This window comes from Schistocerca piceifrons, chromosome 3 (assembly GCF_021461385.2).
Source record: "Schistocerca piceifrons isolate TAMUIC-IGC-003096 chromosome 3, iqSchPice1.1, whole genome shotgun sequence".
Taxonomy (NCBI): domain Eukaryota; kingdom Metazoa; phylum Arthropoda; class Insecta; order Orthoptera; family Acrididae; genus Schistocerca; species Schistocerca piceifrons.
The window spans coordinates 388,068,955-388,091,729 of NC_060140.1; the positions used below are offsets into that span (position 1 = coordinate 388,068,955).

General features: G+C 37.7%; 1 protein-coding gene across 1 annotated transcript in view; it reads right to left on the reverse strand.

The window, feature by feature from the left end:
• Window positions 1–22,775, reverse strand: part of LOC124787876 (mitochondrial amidoxime reducing component 2) — a 126,975-nt gene that overhangs the window by 19,565 nt on the left and 84,635 nt on the right. Inside the window, exons 3-4 of the mRNA XM_047254849.1 lie at window positions 9,764–9,940; window positions 9,073–9,271 (exon numbers count right to left, since the gene is read on the reverse strand). Coding sequence (XP_047110805.1) covers window positions 9,073–9,271; window positions 9,764–9,940 — 376 coding nt within the window. The remainder of the gene's footprint in view (window positions 1–9,072; window positions 9,272–9,763; window positions 9,941–22,775) is intronic.

Genomic DNA, 22,775 nt, shown 5'->3' on the forward strand with positions numbered 1-22,775 from the left:
AGGAACAGTATAGAGCCAAAGACACTATCCTGTGGGACACCTATATTTACATAATTTGGGTCTGAAGTATACTTTACAACATTGTTTGAGCAACTTTCCTCTTGGCCACAGTTTGGTGGTGGCCGTTCATCCTGGTAGACGGCCGATTGGTAGTCATACCAATACAAAGTGGCCTGGTGTTTGATGAGGTAAGATATCTGTGACAGGGCTGGAATAGGAAGAGAAGGGTGGATGGCTTGGGCAAGTCTTGCACTTGCCGGTATGATCCCTGTGGCAAGGGTTTGGGATTGGGGGTGGCATAAAGATGGACCAGGATGTTATGGAGGTTGGATGGGCAATGGAACACCACTTTAGGAAAGGTGGAAAGGATCTTGGGTAGGATGTCCCCCCATTTAAGGCATGATGATAGGTAAACAAAGCCCTGGCAAAGGATGTGGTTTGATCATCTCTGATTACCTACCATCATGCAAGTGCATTGGCAGAGGGCGGCACACAAAGACAGTGTGAAACGAGAATGGGGAGGTAGTGATAGGATGGAAGGGGTGGAAACTTTGGGTGGGGGTGGGGGTAAGTACGTTACCATGGTAACTAAGTCCTGTCTCCATACTGACTGGTTGTCGCTACAGTGTCTAAACTATTTCCACTTCATGTGGGTTATTGAACTATATGCTCAAGATAGTTTTCAAAATGTTTTCAGAACTACTCCAGGCTATACTTGGTAGGTTAAAGTTACCTCCAACTAATGTCCCATGATCAGGGTACTGTTGTGATAATGAGCATAGACTTTCTTTGAATAATTCTGTATCTGTTACAGTGGAATCAGGTGGCCAGTAGAAATGTATGATGATTATCTTGAGTTCACCTAGGCTGTTTAGCTGTGTCCAGATAATTTTGTAGTCAGACTGTTTCATTTTTAAAGAAACAGTATTTTTATAGACTGCAATAACACTCCCCCCTCCCATGGCATCTAACCTGTCTTTTTATATACGTTTCATGCCTCATTAAATATTTAATAACTTTCTATTTGGGTTTCATGCAATCTTTGAGTATAATTTCAGCATTACAGCTTTCCTGGAGAGCAGTTAATCCAAGAGCTTTGCTGTGATGCTTTGGCAATTTACTGTTAAAATTTTGACATTCAGAAGTGTCTTTGCTTTATACACAATCTGATTTCACTGTCTGGGTAATGACTGGTGAGTGTTCGGAGGACCTCAAACTATGACCCAGCTTAAATAAACACCAAATGCATTCCACAAGTACTCTTCTACCCAAATAGCCACTGCTTGTGTGTAGCCCAGCCCTGACCTATCAAAAGGAATCCTACAAGTCTCCATTTCATAATGGAGGTCCGGAAATCTGCAGTCAAAACCATCACAGAATTGATGAAGCCTTTGGCTGTGACCCACCACTCAGCTGCAAACTGAAAGACCCTAATATATTCTGGGTATGATATGGCAAGTAGTATACTCTCCTTGTACCCTGTGAGCAGGACAAGCAGTCTTCACCACTTCTTACAGTAGCATGTGCAAACTGACAATGGCCTCAGAACCCAAGCAACAAATGTCATTGGTGTCGTCATAAGCAAGGGCACCCCTCCCCCTAGCTCTCAGGGAAAGGCATAAAAATGTAGCATATTCAGGTGGTTTTCTTTCAATAAAATGATTTAAAAGCCAGTATTACACAGGTTTTTAACACTGTCAAATCTGAACATTTTTTATGGCTATTCACAAGTCTCCTCTGACCTTCCAAAATATTAAAAATATACCATACCTCCATCCCCCCCCCTCCCCCCCCCCCCCCCCCACACACACACACACACACACACACACACACACACACACACACACACACACACACACACAAAATACTGTACACGCACCCTCAGTCATAAGCAACAACTTCAAGTAAACCCTGTATCAAAGATAGCCGCAGGAAGGGTTTCCTCCACACCTCTGATGAGGCTGCCAGCAAAAATACAAGTGCACACTAGAATTCTCACCAGCCCTCAATGCTGTTTCTCTACGGGGCTCCATAACATGCCTGACATTGGAGATCTCGATAACTAGTAAACCCCTCCTTACCGAGCGGGGTGGCGCAGTGGTTAGACACTGGACTCGCATTCGGGAGGACGACGGTTCAATCCCGCGTCCGGCCATCCTGATTTAGGTTTTCCGTGATTTCCCTAAATCGCTCCAGGTAAATGCCGGGATGGTTCCTCTGAAAGGGCACGGCCGACTTCCTTCCCAATCCTTCCCTAATCCGATGAGACCGATGACCACGCTGTCTGGTCTCCTTCCCCAACACCCAACCAACCAACCAAACCCCTCCTTGCCATGGACCTGCTTGACCCTGCTGAAGGTTGGTCACTTGTCTACTAACAGGGTGAATGGGCAAGGCTAGACCATCAGTCCCCACTGGCACTCTGCCTCAATTGACACAAACACATTACAACCAGTCACTCAAACAGCAATGAGTGTGGTTTTCCACCAGAATGAGTACGCTGGAATGTGTTCCTGTGGGTGACACCAACGACACCTGACATGCCAATGCACTGCGCCAGTCTCTCCAAAGCTGTTATGCCCTGATACAGCAGCCTGCAGATGGCTGACCACACCTAATGGTGTCATCAGCTGCTTGTGCACTGCAACCAGCTCCTCCAGTATCTGCCTCAGCATGCACATTCCCCATCCATCCTACTACTAGAGTTGAGTGACAGCAAAAGATAAACAAAATAGATGAAAATGAGCTCTGTAATCTACCAACTGCTGCTCTAAAACATTCAGACTATCTGCCTGTGGTGCCACAGATGGCATAAATCTACACAAAGAACTATGATATACACAAAGTATAAAAAAGAATACAAGACCTAACTATGGTGTCTTTTAGACAACACTGAAGACAATAGTAAAAACACTTTTCAGACATTTAGCATCTGGGAGGTGATATATCAATTAGTCTGTATTCTGGTACACAGGGTGTAATTCTCATCACACTTAGCTCAGCACAGCAACACTTTTCAGATTTTTGTTATTTTTGTAAGTATTTCTTGTGAGAGCAGATTGCTATGGTGTTCAAAACTTACACTCATTAAAAAAGCAGCAACCTGCAAATGTTGCTGTTGTTTACGCCTCCCTGATAGCTTTTATTATGTGTGTGGGAAATTCAATTTAAAATCTCCATGAAAACCAATAACTGATTGACTTATGAAGGTACAAACTGTATTTCAGTTGTCCTGTTGCTGATCAAGATAAACATTTTTACATCTCATATCACCTGCATAATCTGTAGTACTTCTAATTCAATGGCTGAAAGGAAAATGCTGAGCCATGCCATTCACTGGTCCAATTATGTAGCATGAGCTAAAAGACCATTTTTCAAGCTGTTCCTTCTGTCTCACAAATACTGCAAAACTAGACAAAGTTCTGAAATAAATCTTCGATTGGATTTTTTCACGCCAAGAAATTAGAAGGAGCAATCTGTCTCACTTGGTAAAATCTTTCTAAAATCACGATTGCAAAGTATTCCTTTATTTACAAACAACCAGTTTTGACAGACATTGCTGTCGTCTTCAGTTATGTAACATAGTGTATATACATGGAATATATCTCTCATCTCATGAGTTATGACGTAATATCTGATGTGGAACTTTTAGTTTGGCATAACAAGAAACAGAAATTGGATTGTACATTTACATATTTTCAAAATTTATGCTATAAAATGTGTTTTCAGCTGGACCTTACGCAAAGTGATAGCCTGCCATGAGATCCAACTCAAAATCTGGGGTATAATTTTTTTATGGTTGTTAATACTCAAACAATGTGAAGATCAGCTACAAAATGCATTTGGCAAAGAAGCCTCACCTTAGGTAACAATTTATATTTAGTACAGTGAATTCCGAAGATATCTGTTCTTTCCTAGTGACAAATTTCATGAACGACACTGAAGATCTGCTGTTACAGATGCAAATATTGCCACTGTTCGAGTAGTGTTTGAAGAAGAGCAACAGACATCTTGTTAAGTTATTTGGGTGACAATGAATATTGGTATGAGTCAAACCCAAAACATTTTACATCAACAGTCACATGTGAGAAAATTTTGTTAATGGATTCCACATAAACTGACTCCTGCTCAGAAATACCTATGCACTGACCTACAATCTTTGAAAGAAAAGTCAGTCAGTTCACAGGGTCTTTTGAACAGAGCCTAAGCCCAACAAACTTTCAGTTCTGATATGAAGATGGCTGTTATTTTTTTTTTCTGAAACTGGCCATACTGCTACTATAGTATTATAAGACAGACATAGTGTTACTGGTGATCAGAACACAAACACCTATTCACCATAAATTTTTGAGACAGTTTGTGAAAAATACCCAAAAGGAAAAGTAATTTTCATCATGACAACACATTATCGCATAGAACAAAAGTAATCATTCAGTTAAGGTCAGCAGCATAGACCTTCCAGAACATAGGACTCACCTAACATCTTGTAATTTCTTTTTGTTTCAAAAAATTAAAGGAAAAAAAAAATTGTGTGGAATGACCTTTTCGTCATCAGCTGAAGTGGTGGAACATCAAGAAAACCTGGTTTCTGATGTGCGTCAGGAAGAATGGCAACATTGCATTAAGGCTGATTTCATCAAATGCAAAATGTATTGATGTTAAAGACGAATATTCTGGAAGACAATAAAATCATTCTAATTTGTTTGAAATTATTCCTCCATTGATTTTTGAAAACTTTTTAGAGTTGCCCTAATAACATGCTGAAGTTTCCCTTTGAAGAATTTCTCTTTAGTTTTTATCTTTGTGGTCCTTGTGGAAAATTATGTAAGAAGGCTACTATGTTTTCCTGGGTTCCTCATTTAATCGCATTTGGCATAGACAGGTAGCATCTGCCTTGTACCATTTGAGATTTTCTTTTCCATTGTTTTCCTCATATATGCAGCATCTGCCAGTTCAGGTTTTCCAGGATTCCCTTGATGCTATTATGTGGGTCACCCACTGTCTTTCTTTGTATATTCTCAATATCCCCTATTAGCCCTATTTGGTATGGGTAGGGACAAGAAAATTTCGGGAAAATTATAGAGTGAAAAATAACACGAAATTATCAGTTTTTTCAGAGATAAAGTGAAACTGTCAATTTTTACGAGATATCATGAAATTTCTAATTTTGCTATAGAAAAATGTTGTAAATATAAGGATGGGAGTTTACTAATATTAGTAATAAATAATAATTCTAACCTCCTCAAGGCTCAGGTTTGAGTGTAAGTATGATGCTGATATCAAGCAGAACACCCAACAACCCAAGGTGTTATTAAATCGCTGGGAAAGCCTGGAGAGTTACAATGAGAAAGGTATTTGGGCATGCCCAGATTCTTACAATGGGCATCTGTTGCAAGATGATACACTCACTGTTGCTCTGGAACATTACCAAAGTGATGACAGAGATTGCAGCAGGCAAAGTTCTAACCAGTCTGATGTATCTCAGTTAGTGAAAATGGCAAAAAAGTTAAAAAGGTAAAAAGATATATGAAAAGATCAATATGAGATGCATATCTCCTAAAGAAAAAGGAGAACTCACATTTAAGACTGGTCTCACAAAACTCCAATCCTTACAACTGAAATGGAAAAAATGCCAGCCAGTGACGGAAGTATGCATATATATTTACTGTACTAATCTGAAATTTTTGTTTGTTTCGCCATAAGCAGTGTCACAGGAAAGAAATACACAGAGATGGATCTCATGCTTTTGCATGTATGTCAAAAGCTGCAAGATAAATGTTGGTTGAAGGAGTGTGCAATGTGTTCTAGTGCTGAAGTGATAACTATTGAAGCATTGCACCTTTAGGATACTGACACTAACACAACTTATGCATTGTGGGAGGGAGGAGAGTTGGTGGAGAAAACAGTAGAGCCAGAGAAGTTTGTTATAGAGGTTAGGTATTGGATCATGAAAGGAATAGCTCACCTTCATATCCAGAGGATTCAGAGACAGGCGATAGCTGGAGTAAAATCAACCACATTCCAGAATACTGACACATTAGTTTTTCATTTTGACTTTTCTGAGAACTGGGCTGTTGCTTTGCAGAAAGAAATTCAAAGTTACTACTGGCACACATCACAGGTATCAATATTCACATGTGTTGCTCACTTCTTTGGAACAGAACACTGTTTTGCTATTGTCAGTGACGATCTCATTCATGACGGTGCACATGCATGCTATGCTGTGGGCATGATAATTGATGACATAGCTTCTAGAGGCCATTCATTTCCTAAACATGTGTATGTGAGTGATGGTGGAACATCTCATTTTAACAACCACTTTCAAGACTGCAGTACAGGAATTAAGACACAAAAATGCATATTTTCAGCAACAGGTCATGAAAAAATTGCATAGGATAGCAGGTCTCTGTAAACATCTTGTAACAAGACTTAACTCCAGCATGAAGCTGTTAATGCTATTTGTACACACCATACCAACGTAAGTAACAAACATGAAACTCAATTCTAAATTAAAGTGAATTAAGGAAATTCCATTTAACAAAGAGCAGAGAGTGGTCTGCTATGCAGCCTATGGTAGGAATTTAATCAAGTCACTACTGGGTTGCATTCCAGAATGGCACATACATTGCAAGAACGGTTCTCTGTTAAATGCAGACTTAACTGTGTGTGAAATGCAGAGACCACACTATAAGTCAGAAGATTTTGTTGTGAGCCACTTCATTTCTTGTGTGTACAATAATCAGTGATGGGTGGGACAGATAAGTGTCTTTCATAAGCAGCAAAAACAATCTCCTTTATGGCTCCTCATGGTCCTACTAATGCTTTCAAATGACCATAATTAAAAGATCAGAGTGCAGTTCCCATTTCCCAAATTCTGTTCTTGTTGGATCATCCTTGTCTTTGAGCAAATTCAGCTTGTCTATAGAAGTCCAATGGGAAGCAGGTGGAAAAAAACTCTTTTCGACAGTGCAGTGTTGACCGTTACATTGTAGGCAATTATTTCATGGGAAGTCGTGAAGAAGTAAAATCACAACAGAAGACAATAATAATTTGTGAGTAATATCACAAAAAGAAAAATGGATATAAATATCCTGTACCTCATTTTTGTTATAAAATGCTTCAAACAAAACTATGAATTGTTTCCCCACTCACTTGTAATGTTGTAAAGTAGTTATTTTGATTCAGAAATACCAGTTTTGCATGACATTTACTTAAAATCAGTGATTGATTTAAAAATTTAAGTGTCCATAATTTTTTGTCCTTGAGAGTAGAGCTGGGCCTACCTAAAAGATTTCACACATTTTTTACAGAAAAGTATTGCCCCTCTGATTGTATATTCCCCAAGTGTAATGACCAACTAACATACCATGAAATTTTTAAAACATTTAGAATGAGGGTTTTGGAGAAAATTTCTAAACAACCAAAAACTTTCAGATTCTCTAATTTTCAAGTACAAATATTTTGACAGAAAGAATTTCATGCATTAATGTCATAACTAACAGTTAGCAGTCCTTCCACTTTATCATTTCTCAAGACAGTTAACACAAAAAAAAAAAGGAAGAAGAAAGAAATAAAGCTCAGAAATATGTATTTATGAATCATGACTCACAGTATTGGGAACAAAGTATTTATTGAAAATAAATTCAGATCTCTAACACTTTTGGTTTCTTTATTACAATGTTTGAATATGGGGTTATCTTATAAAACAGCAGGTGGTAGGAGAGCACATGACATTGTCCATTTACAGTAGTCAAAAAGGCCGATGTAGGTCAGAATGTGACTTTTGTAATGGTTATTAAGAACTGAAAAAATGACTGAACAGATTCATCACCTGAAACATCGCTCGTCAAAAGAGTCAATTTTTAACACTTTGTTCTGCTCAATATGGGATGTGATTGCTGAGTGATGTTTGGTTGTACTTCCATGAGCCATTTTTTACCAAGGCAACTGATTGTGAAAAAACACACGTCGTCAGTACCTCAGCAACTGCTCCCCCCTCAGCACTGCCCTTCTCATGGAAGTCTATGTGCTTGTCCCCCCCCCCCCTCCCCCCCCATCGCCACTACAATTTGGTAATCAAAAGAACAGCACAACTCCCACATTTGTTCACAAGATGCCACTGTTCATAACCCCAAAATCTTTACACCAAGGTAATTGTATCAGTGTGATTCAAACTACGATTCATTGATACTGTAGTCTTAGGATACATTTCTGTACACTATTACATTTTTTAATATTTAAAGCTAGTGGCCAATCTTTGCACCACTTCTGAAAATCTGATCAAGGTATGACTATATGGAGCAAATACTCGGTCTTGGGCCAAAAACATAGAAAGAAAACTCCTTACTTTTAAGAATGCTGTTTTGAGACAGATTTTTTTGACCAGGGAAGGATGGAGATGACAATGATAAGAAAAATCCATGAACTGCAGTAGTTGTATAACTCATTGGACACTGTGGCAGCAATTAAAGAAAGGAGACTTAAGTGAGATGGATACATGAATCATCAAGAAGGACAGATAATTATGAATGTGATGGAAGACATCAGAGGTAACAGACCAAGGGGAAAACAACAATGAGATGGACTGACAGATCAGAGAGGATACGAGTACAATGGTACTAGCTCGAGAAAAATACATGTATTGAAGAAGATTGAGGAGACTGACTGGTGAGACCAAAGACTAACTATTGTGTCTGTAAAATATTTTATGTAATTAACATTTTCAGAACACCTGTCGTAAATGCATCCTCTCTGACTGGAGCAATATAAAAGTTTGAGAAAGCAGCAGAAAAGAACACCTGACTGACAAACACTGAATTAATGGCCTGTTTGACATTAGTGATTATACAGAACAGCAAATCGTTTATGTAAAACTGTAATCTATGGCAAAACTCCATGTTAGTGCTAAAATAATAAATATGCACTCCTATAAAAATTTTTACCCCTTTCAGAAAATTTTTTTTTTTTTTTTTCAGAGAATAAAATACATATTTTGTTACTTAGATAACACTCGTTCTTTAGTAAAATTTGTATTTGGGTCAATTATAAATGAAAATGTTTTGAAATACAAACCATGTCCTTGGATGTAAGCATTGGATAAACTTTTCTATATATTTCAAGAGGACCAACATCCACTGTCCTGAGACCAACTTTGTTATCTAGATCATAGCCAAGCCGCAGGCCTGAAGGCTTCTTGGTAAGCTGATTTGAAAACCATGCAGCAGCTTCATCTCCACAATCAACAGTCCACAGTTTTTCTTGTTTCCACATCCTGTGTAATAGGAAAACTGCATTTTTCTCACGCAAGTAAATTTTCATCTATTATTTCATATGCTACAAGGGTGAATCACAGTCAAATATAGCTGCCCAAACAGGAAATTGTGGGAAAAGAAAAATGTTGTGTATGTGTGCCAGTTTCTGAAGTCACTAGGTAAACAACAACAACATTCTTTTAGAGAATCAGCAACTTTCTTCACACCTCCTGAATCTACAACTGATTAAATTTAACGTTCATGGAACCTAAAGAGAAGCTTTCTACAAGAATTTCTGAGCCACTGTAAAATTTAACAAGGTCTGAAAAAGGATAGCTCAATTATTCCATTTAACTTCATTAAAAAAAATTCTTATTTCAGAATAGATAATACATAACAATAAACTGGAATAAATCGTCAATTAATCTAGAAACAAAAACTTCATTGTCTTATTTTATTTCCTATACTTTAACAACACATTAAATTTAAGAATACAAAATCCTGTTACTCACGTTACTTCTTTCAGATTACTTTTGTCCCGTGGCAGTTCAACTTTCAAGGTATCTCCTTCTGGAGTAGAAAACACCACAGAATTGGGTCCATCAGCTCTGACTTCTATAAGCAAAATACGAGGTATTTTCCGCCCAGTAATGAACATGCCATTGTTGGGATCATATACTATTAGCGTCCTGAAAATTGAAGTAAGATTTGTGATTTATTTTATTTATTTTACTGCAATAAAAATTATTTATCTATTGAAAAAAAAAAACTATTAGATCTCTGTGAAAATAGAAACCTACTGCTTGGCAAAACAATAGCAACTGTAGCACGAAAAACATTAAAAACAATGTAAAATCATATCCTAAAAAGGCACATGCCATTGTTTCAATATTTTAGCAGTCTTCAGCTATCTCAGAACACACCATTCATTCTACTTTTTTCAGCAATTATAATCAATCCACATAAGATTACAACACCTACACAACTATTTGTATGCCTTAACCTTTGAGATTTAACTCTGTAGATGACAGGCAAATTGATCACATTTGGAAAGAAAATACGCAAAAAGAGCACTTTGGAAAAAATTATACACAATCTCTGCCCAATAATAATCATGGGTGTATTCCTAACATAATAATAATAATAATAATAATAATAATAATAATAATAATAAAGTGGACTAATAAGATAAGAAATGAGGTTCCCGTAGAATCAGTGAATAAAGGAATATACAGAATTAACAAATAAAGCAATGTTTGAAAAATACTGATTAGAAGGGGGCAGTATGGGAGGGTACAAATACAGCATCCTGTGGAAACACTCGAGATAACTAAATACAATGATTTCTTTTAATAATGAGGTTTAAAAACCATTAAAATGCTTAAATATAATTCCAAACATCCATGTGTAAAACGTAATGATGCTTAGCCTAAGCATAGAAACATCTGATATTGAATAAATTCACCATAACGAAACTTATAATAATTAACAAATAACTCACTCACATTATGCTCATTTTTTGATATTTTATGCCAACAGAACCATTCTTTAAGGAACCATGAACATCTCTGAGAGTGTCACTAATTTCATTAGATTTATCTATCTTTAGCTTAAAAGTTTTGTAGTACAATTTATATATTACCCTTTGGAGGCAAATTCTCCACTAAGTACTTGAGTATCCCCTCACTCTTCATTTTAAATATCATTTTATCAGAGAAAAATTAGTAGTCTTGTCTTCACTATAATCCATTAATAGCAAATATACCTATGGTACTGTATCTGCCACAATTACATTTGCTTCCATCCTCATCGTGACACAAAGAAATCATGTATTATGCTGGTAAGTGTGCAGAGAATAAGTATCACAAAAGTAGTAACCTACACTGGCCCAAGGAGGATTCCAATAAAAATTTCTGCGTTTCCTGATTCATGACTCACACGTAAGATATGTCAATATGCTACACTGCAACACACAATATGAATTTCTCCCAGAGCCTGACTCCACCTTGAAGTTATGAGCCTTACCTACATTACTTCATGCCATATTTCCTCCCCACTCCCCAAGAAAAAGTTATTTCAGGTAGTAATTTTGGCATTTGATGAACGTAACTCATCCCTCATCACTTTTAAAACAGTGGTTTTTTACTAATGATATTGTCTGTGTATGTGTGGATGGATATGTGTGTGTGTGCGCGAGTGTATACCTGTCCTTTTTTCCCCCTAAGGTAAGTCTTTCCGCTCCCGGGATTGGAATGACTCCTTACCCTCTCTCTTAAAACCCATATCCTTTTGTCTTTCCTTCTCCTTCCCTCTTTCCTGACGAGGCAACCATTGGTTGCGAAAGCTAGAATTTTGTGTGTCTATCGACCTGCCAGCGCTTTTGTTTGGTAAGTTTCATCATCTTTCTTCATATATATATATATATATATATATATATATATATATATATATATATATATATATATATAAAGATGAGGTGACTTACCGAACAAAAACGCTGGCAGGTCGATAGACACACAAACAAACACAAACATACACACAAAATTCAAGCTTTCGCAACAAATTGTTGCCTCATCAGGAAAGAGGGAAGGAGAGGGGAAGACGAAAGGAAGTGGGTTTTAAAGGAGAGGGTAAGGAGTCATTCCAATTCCTTTCGTCTTCCCCTCTCCTTCCCTCTTTCCTGATGAGGCAACAATTTGTTGCGAAAGCTTGAATTTTGTGTGTATGTTTGTGTTTGTTTGTGTGTCTATCGACCTGCCAGCGTTTTTGTTCGGTAAGTCACCTCATCTTTGTATTTATATATAATTTTTCCCACGTGGAATGTTTCCTTCCATTATATATATATATATATATATATATATGTGTGTGTGTGTGTGTGTGTGTGTGTGTGTGTGTGTGTGTGTGTGTGTGTGTGTGTGTGTGTGTGGGGAGGGGGGGGGGGGGGTTGGTATCTTCATATCTTCACGATTTCGTGTTTCCTGAGTAGCGTATTTCCTTCACACACTGCTGTCCATACTTTTACTTTTCAAACACTTGGATTTATAAAACAATCTGGTTGCCATAAATTTTAATAATACGTATATTTATAACATACACTTTCTTTCTTTTGTTGCTATCTTTCAGATAACTACCCAGTAATTTCAATAAACAGCTGTAATATTTTTAATAATTATATCAGCATTCATTTCAAGAAAGAAAGATTACAGTTTACTGTTCTATGAACAATGAGGCCAGCAGAGATGGAGCCATTTATTTGGAATAATAGTTCATTACACTAACCTTTTACTACTTGGAAAGGAGAACAGTTTTCACAATGTCTCCAGCACTAGTAACACGAACTCTATGACAGTGAGAAGGTTTTTTTTTTTTTTTTCTTTGACAGTCAGAAACAAAATGAAATAACGTAGCTACAGAATGCCACAAAAGTCCTTGTTGACTGGAGAGCCTGTTATTCTTTTAGATGACATAGTAATCTAACACAATAACTAACAGATTATGATGCTGATACTTTATTCTAATATTTAGATCAAACAGAAGCACTTTGCCAGTGTCATGTCTTAATTATTTCTTTAAGACAGTTATCTATCAATCTCTCCAATTGTGAGTTGATCGTGTCTCACTAACTATAGGGGTGGTTTTTCTCAATAATGGTGCAGTGCTGAGCCAAAACACCTTTAGTCTTTAAGTTTAGGTTGTATACGAGCAACCTGCAAAATACGAGCCAAATCTGTGGTCGGCTTTGACATCTTCCCCATGTCAGAGTAGTAGTTGCACATAACGACTCAAGTTATTTGTTTTTTTATAAATCCTGTCTTCTCTTACAGTTCTTATCCTTTACAGCTCGATCATCCGTGATAATTCTACACCACAAATCCAGCACTGCCAAGTGTGCCGGGAAGTACTGTAGCTTTAGTTATGACTTCATAATTTTCGTTTGTTTGGTGGTATGACCAGTCAGGTGATAGTTTTGATGCAGCCCTGAAGTTGTGAAGATCTACAGAGTATAGACAAAGTAGTTCTGAATACATTCTCCACCATTTCCTCCTACAGCCTTATTGAGCTGAAGAAGGACACCATTCCAAATACACTGGCATGCGAATTCTCGCACCTGTTCACAGCATGAAATAAACATGGCTGCATTATACTTACCCAGTATCTGTTCCCAATTTCCGTAAGGACACCACCTCATGTGCTGCTGCAGAGCTTAGCCATAACATTGGTTTACCATTTGTGTGTGGCCACAGATGACCCAGCACAGATTAATGATATAACATCACGTTTTGAAATCATGAGCAATTGTAATAGATTCTAAGATACCTTAAGTGTGTTCATCTGTGGACCCAAATGCATCAACCCAAAAGGGGAAATGTCAGTTTCTGAGCTAGAAGAGAGGGAGGAAATTACAAATTTCAAGGCTGGAAAATTAAAGGTTTCAGAAAGTGGAATGTTATCAAACTGCTTGGTATGTAGCAGAGCTCAAGATGCAGTTGCAGTATTATGAATTCAGTAGTCCAGTTTTCATGGCTACCTAGTAATTTGTCAAACTGGCTATATGAGGATCATCTTGGTGCAGAACTAGACTAAGAGATGGACAGACCAGTCCACTGGAAGTTGTTAGAGTTTTCCTACATCTCTTGGAATGCTGACCTGAGCTACACTTCTATCGAACAGTTGAAAAAATGTAGCTTGGAAAATTCATTTTCCTAAACTTGAATTATGCTAGTCAACCTCAAAAAATAAGTATGAAAATAACTCGATAACTCAATTAGCATGTTATGTTGTGCAGTTTTGTAAGCAGACAACATGTTATAGATGGTAGCACCGTACATTTTAAAAGTTTATATCCATTTTCCACAATTTCAAAATCATTAATCATTGGCATTCCTGCTGGTTGCTTTTGTTAGTAACCAACAGGTTTTCCTGAAGTCTGCAGACCTTTTTTGTGCTGCATGTTTTAAATTTTCTGCATTAAACAAACTGAACTGTTATACAAACAAAAATTTCTTTTGTAAATATTTCTAGCTTCTTTTTCTAGCTTGGAGGTACTGGATTTAATCATTTGGAGGATGTAACTCCATATTGTTAAACCATAAAGGAGGGATTTCTGTTCATACTGATAATACAGAAAGATGTGCTTTACATATGAGGAGCAAATTTTCAAAACACATGGACAAAATTGAGTTTGATATGAAATTCGGTATTTTATTACCCGCTCTACACACTCCTGCAATCAGATTGTGTCCAAACGCATTTTAACACCTTCAAAAAGAGTGCTGGAAAGTAGCAGATGCACAACAAATAGCATTTTGTCCTATGGTATGATTGAATCAAACAGCATTAAGTCCAACAATTGCCTTCATTTTGTTTTATTAAGCAATGTTGGCTACAATGTAAGACTGATGGACTAAAGCAAAACCCTTTAACTGACCAACAACGACCAGTTAATATTCGTTCTCAGTATTACAACATTGTTGTGTACAAATGTTCATCATTCAGTCTCTTGGACTTAATAGAAGTCAGACGTAAAAAGTTGTTGTGCAAAGATGGAGAGTATTATAGTGAGTGAATGTGTGACTGTCAGAGAGGAAATGAATCACGGAATGAGAAAACAAATGAAGAGCAAATCAAAAAGGGAATTAGAGTATAGAAACAGGTAAGAAAGAGGAAATGGTAATAAAATTACTGTTATTGCAAAGCTATACAAATTAATCTTTTTGTACTAACCTGTATAATTATTTCTCTTGTAATTTTTTATTGTCAGATATCAGGGTAAGGATCCGCATCTCATGAGCTTCAAACCTCCTTGCCAGCATAAAGTAGGACGCTTTTGTTGCTCTATTCCTGTTAACAGTCTACACAAAATAAGGGGACTGTTTGCAAAACCAGACGAAAAGGAACAAATAAAAGGCTTTCCTTCCTTCTCAATGTGAGCAGTCCTAAGCGCAGGAGAATATGGAATTATCCAAAAAATAAACCAACTGCTCTATCAGTTCACTATTATGTAAGAAAAAAAAATATGATTTATTACTCTGATAAAACGTGTTACGGAAATAATATTGTAATTGCTACCTTTACTGCTTTTCAGGTTTATCCAAAAGGTGGTAGGGTTCTTGAGTGCCGATTTCTTCAGGAAGCTTTTTGGCACTGGTCAAAGAAGAGAGCATACCATCGCTTATGACCTTAAAGACAGGTGAAGGAGTACTTGACAAGAGAGGAGGAGACCACAGAGCTGGAAAGTATAGTGCAGAAAAGGGAGAGTCACTACTTCAGAAGTAAGAACCATCACCGTTACCTGCCAAGTGACCTGAGTATAAACGAACATTTTCCTCATGTAAAACAATTCAGTCACATCTGATCTGAAAGTGAAGAAAATTTTTTATACATAAATATTTAATACAAAATTTTATCTATGTTTTGGAACTCCAGCAAGTGATACCTGTAGCTTCTGCCATAGAAAGTATCACCAAATCAACACAGATAATAAACAAATGATTGAACTTGGGTCACATAAATTATACGCTAGAGTTTTTCACAAATTAATGAAGCAAACGTATGACTGTAACCTGACATTTGCCTTTGATTTACAGCAGGTACAACCTACTGGTGGGGCATAATATGCAAGACATATCTCTGTACTGCTTTTGTGCAACAAATGTGGCAGGTAGAGGGTCACATGAAATTTCCTTGGCCATCACCGATTTCTTAAAGAAATTGACCATTGACACATCTGTCACTTTTCTCAGATTGTTCTTGGTTGGATGTGTTGGCCAAAACAAAAATCAGCATGTTATTCATGAAACTGCTTTCTCGTTATTCAAAGAATCTGTAGTGCATATGACTGATGTACTTCTCTGCTTTCCAGTTCACGGACATTCCTTTTGAACTCCTGACAAAGTATGTGGACAAGTAGAAAAGAAACTTCTTAAAATTTCAGAAATATTGAATCCAAGCACCTACCAGGATGTTTATGCAGAACTGGGAAAAACAAGGATTTTAGGGAAAGACTGGAAAATATTTGATTTCAAGGAACTAAGTACAATTTTGGGGCCTGAAGATGGGACCAGTGATCTGAAAAGGTTCCATTTGAAGAAATATGTGGTTGGTGAAAGGGTAACTGATGTGAAAATCAAAACACACATCACCTACTATTTTAATGATCCTTCAAAGCACTTATGCCATTAGGTAAACGTGGACACAACTTGAACAAAGTATCAAATATCTCCAAAGTGTCATCACTGACGAGGCTGAAACAAGAAAAGAAAGATGATGTGGAAAAACTACTAAGCCTCAGATGTGGAAACAACTGGAGAGAAAATGGAATACTTGAATGTTTCACTCAGACTATGTGTAACCAACTTATTGCCCAAGGTACTATTTGTAATTGTTTAGTAGAGGAGCCTATTTTGGGAAAAATATTGTGGACTTTGTTATTGTAAATGAAGCACATTTATGTTTTTGTTCCTACTTCTGGTGCTAAAATGTTCTACCGAATGCTAAAAAATGTATTTTCAAACATTAAAAAGTATTTTTACCAGTTCTATGTCACTGAAAAATAGTCAAAACACATTATGTCCAAAATAGCTTACATCAAAAGGAAGATTTCCAAGAGAACCTAACAAAACGCATTTTGTACATCACTAAAGTGCTCATAGCTTGAAAGTATAAAAAGCAGTTTCCTTGTATTAAGCACATTTTGATCAACAGCCCTACCTGAATATATGGTGTAAAATTCATAGAAATTAATCAAATATTTTTTGTGGTATATGATTTTCGCTTCTCCTGAAAAATTTACTTTTTGGGACATAATGTGTTTTGAAAAGTAGCTCCTCATATATTAATGAAGTACATTCGCCTTTTAGGTATCACTGTAACATACCTTTAAAAATATTGAGTTGTTTGACATATAGTACAATAGGCGTAGTACACTTTCTGTCAAATTTAGTTCTTAAACACCCAGTCAGTCAGATCAAAAATGGAAATTTTAGGATCATGCCCCCTCTATGATAAATTTCTATCAACACCTGTGATCCTGTCCCATCTTAATGGCATTTGTTCTGTACGTTTCTCTCCTCACCGACTCTGCGAAGAACCTCCTCATTTCCTACTTTATCTTATCTTAATTATTTCTTTAAGACGCGGCACTGGCAAAATGCTGCTGTTTGATCTAAATATTAGAACAAAGTATCAGCATCATATTCAGTTACTTATTGTGTTAGCTTACTGTGTCATCTAAAACAATAACAGGCTCTCCAATCAAAAAGACTTCTGTGGTATTCTGTAGCAACGTTAATCAATTTTTTTTATGGGTGTCTTCTCGCTGCCATACAGTTCAGGTTACTAGTGGTGGCGACATTGTGAAAACTGTTCTCCTTTCCAAGTAGTAAGAGATTAGTATGATAAACCATTATTTCAAATGAATGGTTCCATCACCTCTACTGGCCTCATTGTTGAGCATTTTTCCTTTGTCATATATAGGGTCCGCAAAGGCATACATTCCTAGAAATTGAGGTAAGAAACTTTTTTGATTACCACGTATGTGACTCAAATGGTAAATTCTGTGCTGGGTAGGGAGCAGAGAATCTATGTTCGAGTTGCAAATGCATTTCTTTTCCTATTTGTGTTGCTTTCCACTTTTAATTTATATTAATAGGAACATTACAGACATAAGTAAATCAGTGAGAAACAATACCAAGGTAGGCAAATAAATTTTTCAAACTACATGGAACAGTAAAGACTGAAAATTTAAGTTTCGATGTATGGAAACAATTCAGATTACTACAAGAATGTTGTGAATACGAACATTCGACGTATTTCATCCCATACCAAGAAAAACAACCCTTGTTGCAGTTCCCGGTAGACATTAATTTTCCAGAGTTGCACAGCGTACTAAACCATTAGTTCATGTGTACAGTTTTCCTGTCAGTTCTGAATCAACTGTGCATCATGAACTTTAGGGACAGTTGTCCCAAAGAACTGGCACGGGGAGTGGGGTGGTTGTTGAGTCAAAATGTTTTAGAGTCTTCACTTTAGGTTGTACACAAATGACCTGGCAAATATGAGCCGAATTGGTCGGCCATGTCTGAGGGTTGTGGGATGAAGAGGTTGGCATAAGGGAGGAATTCGTGGTGGGCTGTATTGAACCATTCACAAGAGTAATAGCAAAATGAAAGGGGTGGTGGTGGTGGTGGTGGTGGTGGTGGTGATGGTGGTGGTGGTGGAGGAGGAGGAGGAGGAGGCGAATATTGAACTTCCTCTAATATTGAGGAAGCACATCATTTACTGCCCACTGGGTTTCACTGAGAAGAATGAATGTGTGCACTTTGTTCTTGATGTCTGGGATGCCTGCTTCCAAATCTATAGATTCCTCAACACTTCAACAGCTCACCATTCCCAGTGAGGGTAGACACTCTGATCACTAGGAAAGCCCAAGGACTGCATTTCCTTAGGGAGTTGAATTTCGTTTCCTCTTTTGCTCAGTCATCTAAAATTGGCCAAGGTGAAGCACATGTGCTTACACTATGCACAGATTATAGTCATGCCAATGAAAACAACGAATGGAGGATGCACAGAAATAGAAACTCACTTCCCAGATTTTTAAATTTTACGAGACCCAAGGCAGACACGAGGTCACTAAGTGGCACACATACTGAAATAAAAGCACACCATCAAATACTTGACACTTTCTGAATGGTTTGTTTCAGTGCTCATCAAGAGCCAACAATGCCATTGTGGAATGAAACCTTGGGCCGCATATCTACCTATCTTGTTATTAATTGGCAATGTACACAAATTTTTGTGTTTGTTACTAAGCAGGAAAATTAGACTCTTCAGAAACTCTTAAGGCTTGTTCACGATTTTGGATTCGGCTGTCAGTTGCTTGATGTATATTTTATAAAACGTGGCTGAGAAGGCAGGCCGCACGAATAGTTGACTTGAGCCGCAGTTTCTTTACTCCAAAAATCGCTTTTCACAAACAGGAAGTCATTACGATCGCCAATACACAGCGCCTAAGTAGTTACGGGCGCCAACAAGCACAAAGTTATGATAAGAGTGTTTATCTAACTCTTAGACTCACTTGGAAATTGTGATGCAATCCGTAGTTAAGGTACGTAACACTAAAATGATGCAAGAGCATGAAAGCAACAGTGACACCAGTCCTACCGCTACGCAGTGCGGGAATCTATTAACAGACCAATTCGGTTCACGACACCTAAAACCAAATGAGGGTTGCCTATCTAATCGTTTCCAGGGGCAACAAAACCCTTGTTTATTACTCAACGGCCGCAAATACCGAGACTGTATTCAACTAGTGTTTGATAATGAGAGAACTTAGCGACAACCAATCAAGTTTAAACATAGCTTAAAACTTTTAAGCTTCCTCGCTTACATGCTTAAACTCACATGTTTAAAACATAACCTCAATCGTAGTTTACAACATTAACTCAATCGTAAAGTCATCAGACGTCTGATGCTGCTTTATACGTGGGAGTTCGATTCCTGTAAAGAATCTCGGTTTACTGGTAAAGTCTAAACAATATACAAGCGGGGCAAGGCAAGCGGGGACGAAGAAAATGTGTAGTCGCTGATAGAGCTTAAGCACTCGCTAAGCACGCGAGCGAAAGTGCGTCCTAGCGTCTGCAAACAAGACATTGCGTAATACTGACGAGCAGCCACCGTTCTTCCTGGCCGAGAACTTCTCTAAAGAGAGTGACGTAGCAAACAACTCCCAGGCCCTATCTCTTGCGTCAGCTATGCGTTAGCCAAAACATCCCACTTATCTCTTGACTAGTTCACACATTCTCAAGTTCAAGCATGCTCTTTAGGTTTTTGATTAAACATACTTTGTACGTAATTGACACGAAGAAGTTGATTTTCATATATTTCGTTCAGTTTATTCACGTGTCCCGACACATTTTCCTTTTCTGTCGAAAAAAAAAACAAAAAAAAAAAAAAAACAAAAGAAAGAAAGAAAGAAAGAAAGAAGCAGAAATCATCGCTTCAGCAATAAGAGTTCGTAGACCAGCCACCAAAAGATTGTTTTTCTGTATACAATAATTTACCAACAGCCGTACGTATCGTAGAAACTTATTTTATGAACTTCTTATATGCTACCAGTTTCCGTTTGCAAACCGCCCCAGTCTGTGTCGCCTGGACACCAAGAGCTGTTGCATAGCGATTTGATTCACGGATCCAGTTATATGGCTCCTTCCGTGTATAGCGATTTTACGACTATGACGTGTGGGGCCTGAAGATGGCATCAGTGTAACGCCGAAACTGGTAGCATATAAGAAATCCATAAAATAAATTTCTACAATACAATTGTATCAAGAAATATATGCCAGCCGTTGTCCACAGTCTACAATGGATCAACAGAGACCAGAGGATTGTGTCAACAAATAAATAAAAAAGGCTACTGTGTCTTAAGTTCTAGGTTTAGGTCACTGTGGGCTAGTAATTTTGTTCAACTGGGGGAGGAGGAGCGGGGATGATTTCAGTAGCTAAATGCGATCTCTCAGAATTATTTAACGAGCATTCCAGTAAAAAAATTTAGTAGGTCCGATTCGTAGACAGTCAAGTAGCAACCTCTACCTCGATTGGGTCTGTTTTAGTGACGTTCGTTAGTAATTTCGTCTTCATTCTGCCTCCCTTATCAGTCATCACATTTTCTTGTATCCTGAACACGACTGAGTGATATGACGATCAATGCGACCAACGCTTACAAGATCTGATGCAGTTGACAAAATGATATTAGTCTAAAGTGTCACACTATCTCTAGTTTTGTTTTTGCCGGTAATGTCTTTTAGACGTATGGCTGTACCTTAGATTTTAGCCCGAACTTCCTCTAATACAAAATTAGAGTAACTTTCAGGCCGCCTTCTGCGAGTTCTACGAGTTTCAATGGATACCTCATAAAAATCTGTTAGATCAATCCATTTCCTCCTCCTTCCCCTCTTCTTTCATCATCATCATCATCATCATCATCATCATCATCATCATCCATTTCGTCCAGCCTAAAAATGCAGAATGTATTGTGCGATTTCACTGTCTTTCCGTCGTATCCGCAGCTGCCTCGTTTCGTTTGCATTAACTATAGTCACGAATGCAATTACTGAAAGCTGCCTCAAAGAGTGATGAAGGCTGTTCTAGAACAGTTTGTGTTTCACATACGAAATAAATAATGTACGGTACAAAGTTTATGAATCTCTCAGTACACGTTGCAACGGTTATTAAAGTGAGAAGTGTAGCACGTTAGCATGGTTACTATGGCGAATTAATATTTCACAAACAAACTACATTACAAACATTTGATAGCATGCAAACTTAACGACTCTGACTTCTCACTATTGCTGAAATGACCTGCAGAAAAACTGTAAAAAATTAGTTTCATTAAATACAACAAAAAGCTTTAACTTAGAGAACGTCTTAATGATGTGCCAGGGTATGTTACATTACAATGTGGCCTTGAGCCGACTTTTCGTAATATACTGTACATTCCGTTGGCTAAGAACGATGTCCGACATAAGAAGCGGCATGGCATTAGTATCTTGCAGATGAGCGGAGAAAAACTGTCAGCTGACCAGACTTAAGTTTCTCAGTTTATTCAAGATTTATATACCAAAATCGACGAACTAGGCCTTGCGTGCGAACTTCCAATAAAACTTCTGTATTGGATGAAATAAAAAATTTCAGGAAGGAAACCTCAAAAAGACTATCACGTTAATGGTGCGTGCAAATGCCGCTAGAGGGCGCATGTTAAAACTCTTTACTGTGGGCAAATCGAAGCCCCCATGGTAATTTAAAACAGAGAAGTCGTTATCTATTCCAGCGACGTACGAAAGCCAAAGCTGAGCAAGGATAACTAATGAAGTTTTCTTTCGGTTGGCTTTCCAACCATGTTGTACAAAAAGTCAAAGAAAGCTCAAAGAGAAAAACCTCTAACTGTTCGCAACAACGGCTCTGTTATTAGTTCAATATGGCGGTCTGAAACATTTCATTACCGAGTACAAAATTAGCGCAGCGGCACGTTCTCCCAAGAAGAGGTTTTAATCGGGCAGCGCTCAGTGTGTTTCATCACGGCGTAATGCCACTATGATCGACATCAGCAGACTATCAATATTGTTTAGCATTACCAACCTCAGCCATGAGAAACGCGATCTACGAAGTCTTATTTCTTACTTATAAAAAACGTTTCGTATTTAAAGTCGTATCGCCGCTATTAAAAGTTAAATTTGGTTATCATACAGTCATGCACGGGATGAAGCGGAAACGCTGTTTTACAGTGGATAATTATGATCATTTCGGTGCACTTCTACTTCCATTTCCAGTGGATACCGACGAATCTCTTAAAAACTAACATTTCCAATTTTCGAAATAAACATTATTTACAAAAAACCGTGAGTACTCTTTTTCCAGACTTATGAGATCTGCAGGATTGGAGATGTTCGTAGAGAAGGAAAGAGAACAGTCTTAATTGAAGGATCATAGATTCTGAAGTGTCGTAGCAGTTCTAGTTGAATTTACGCA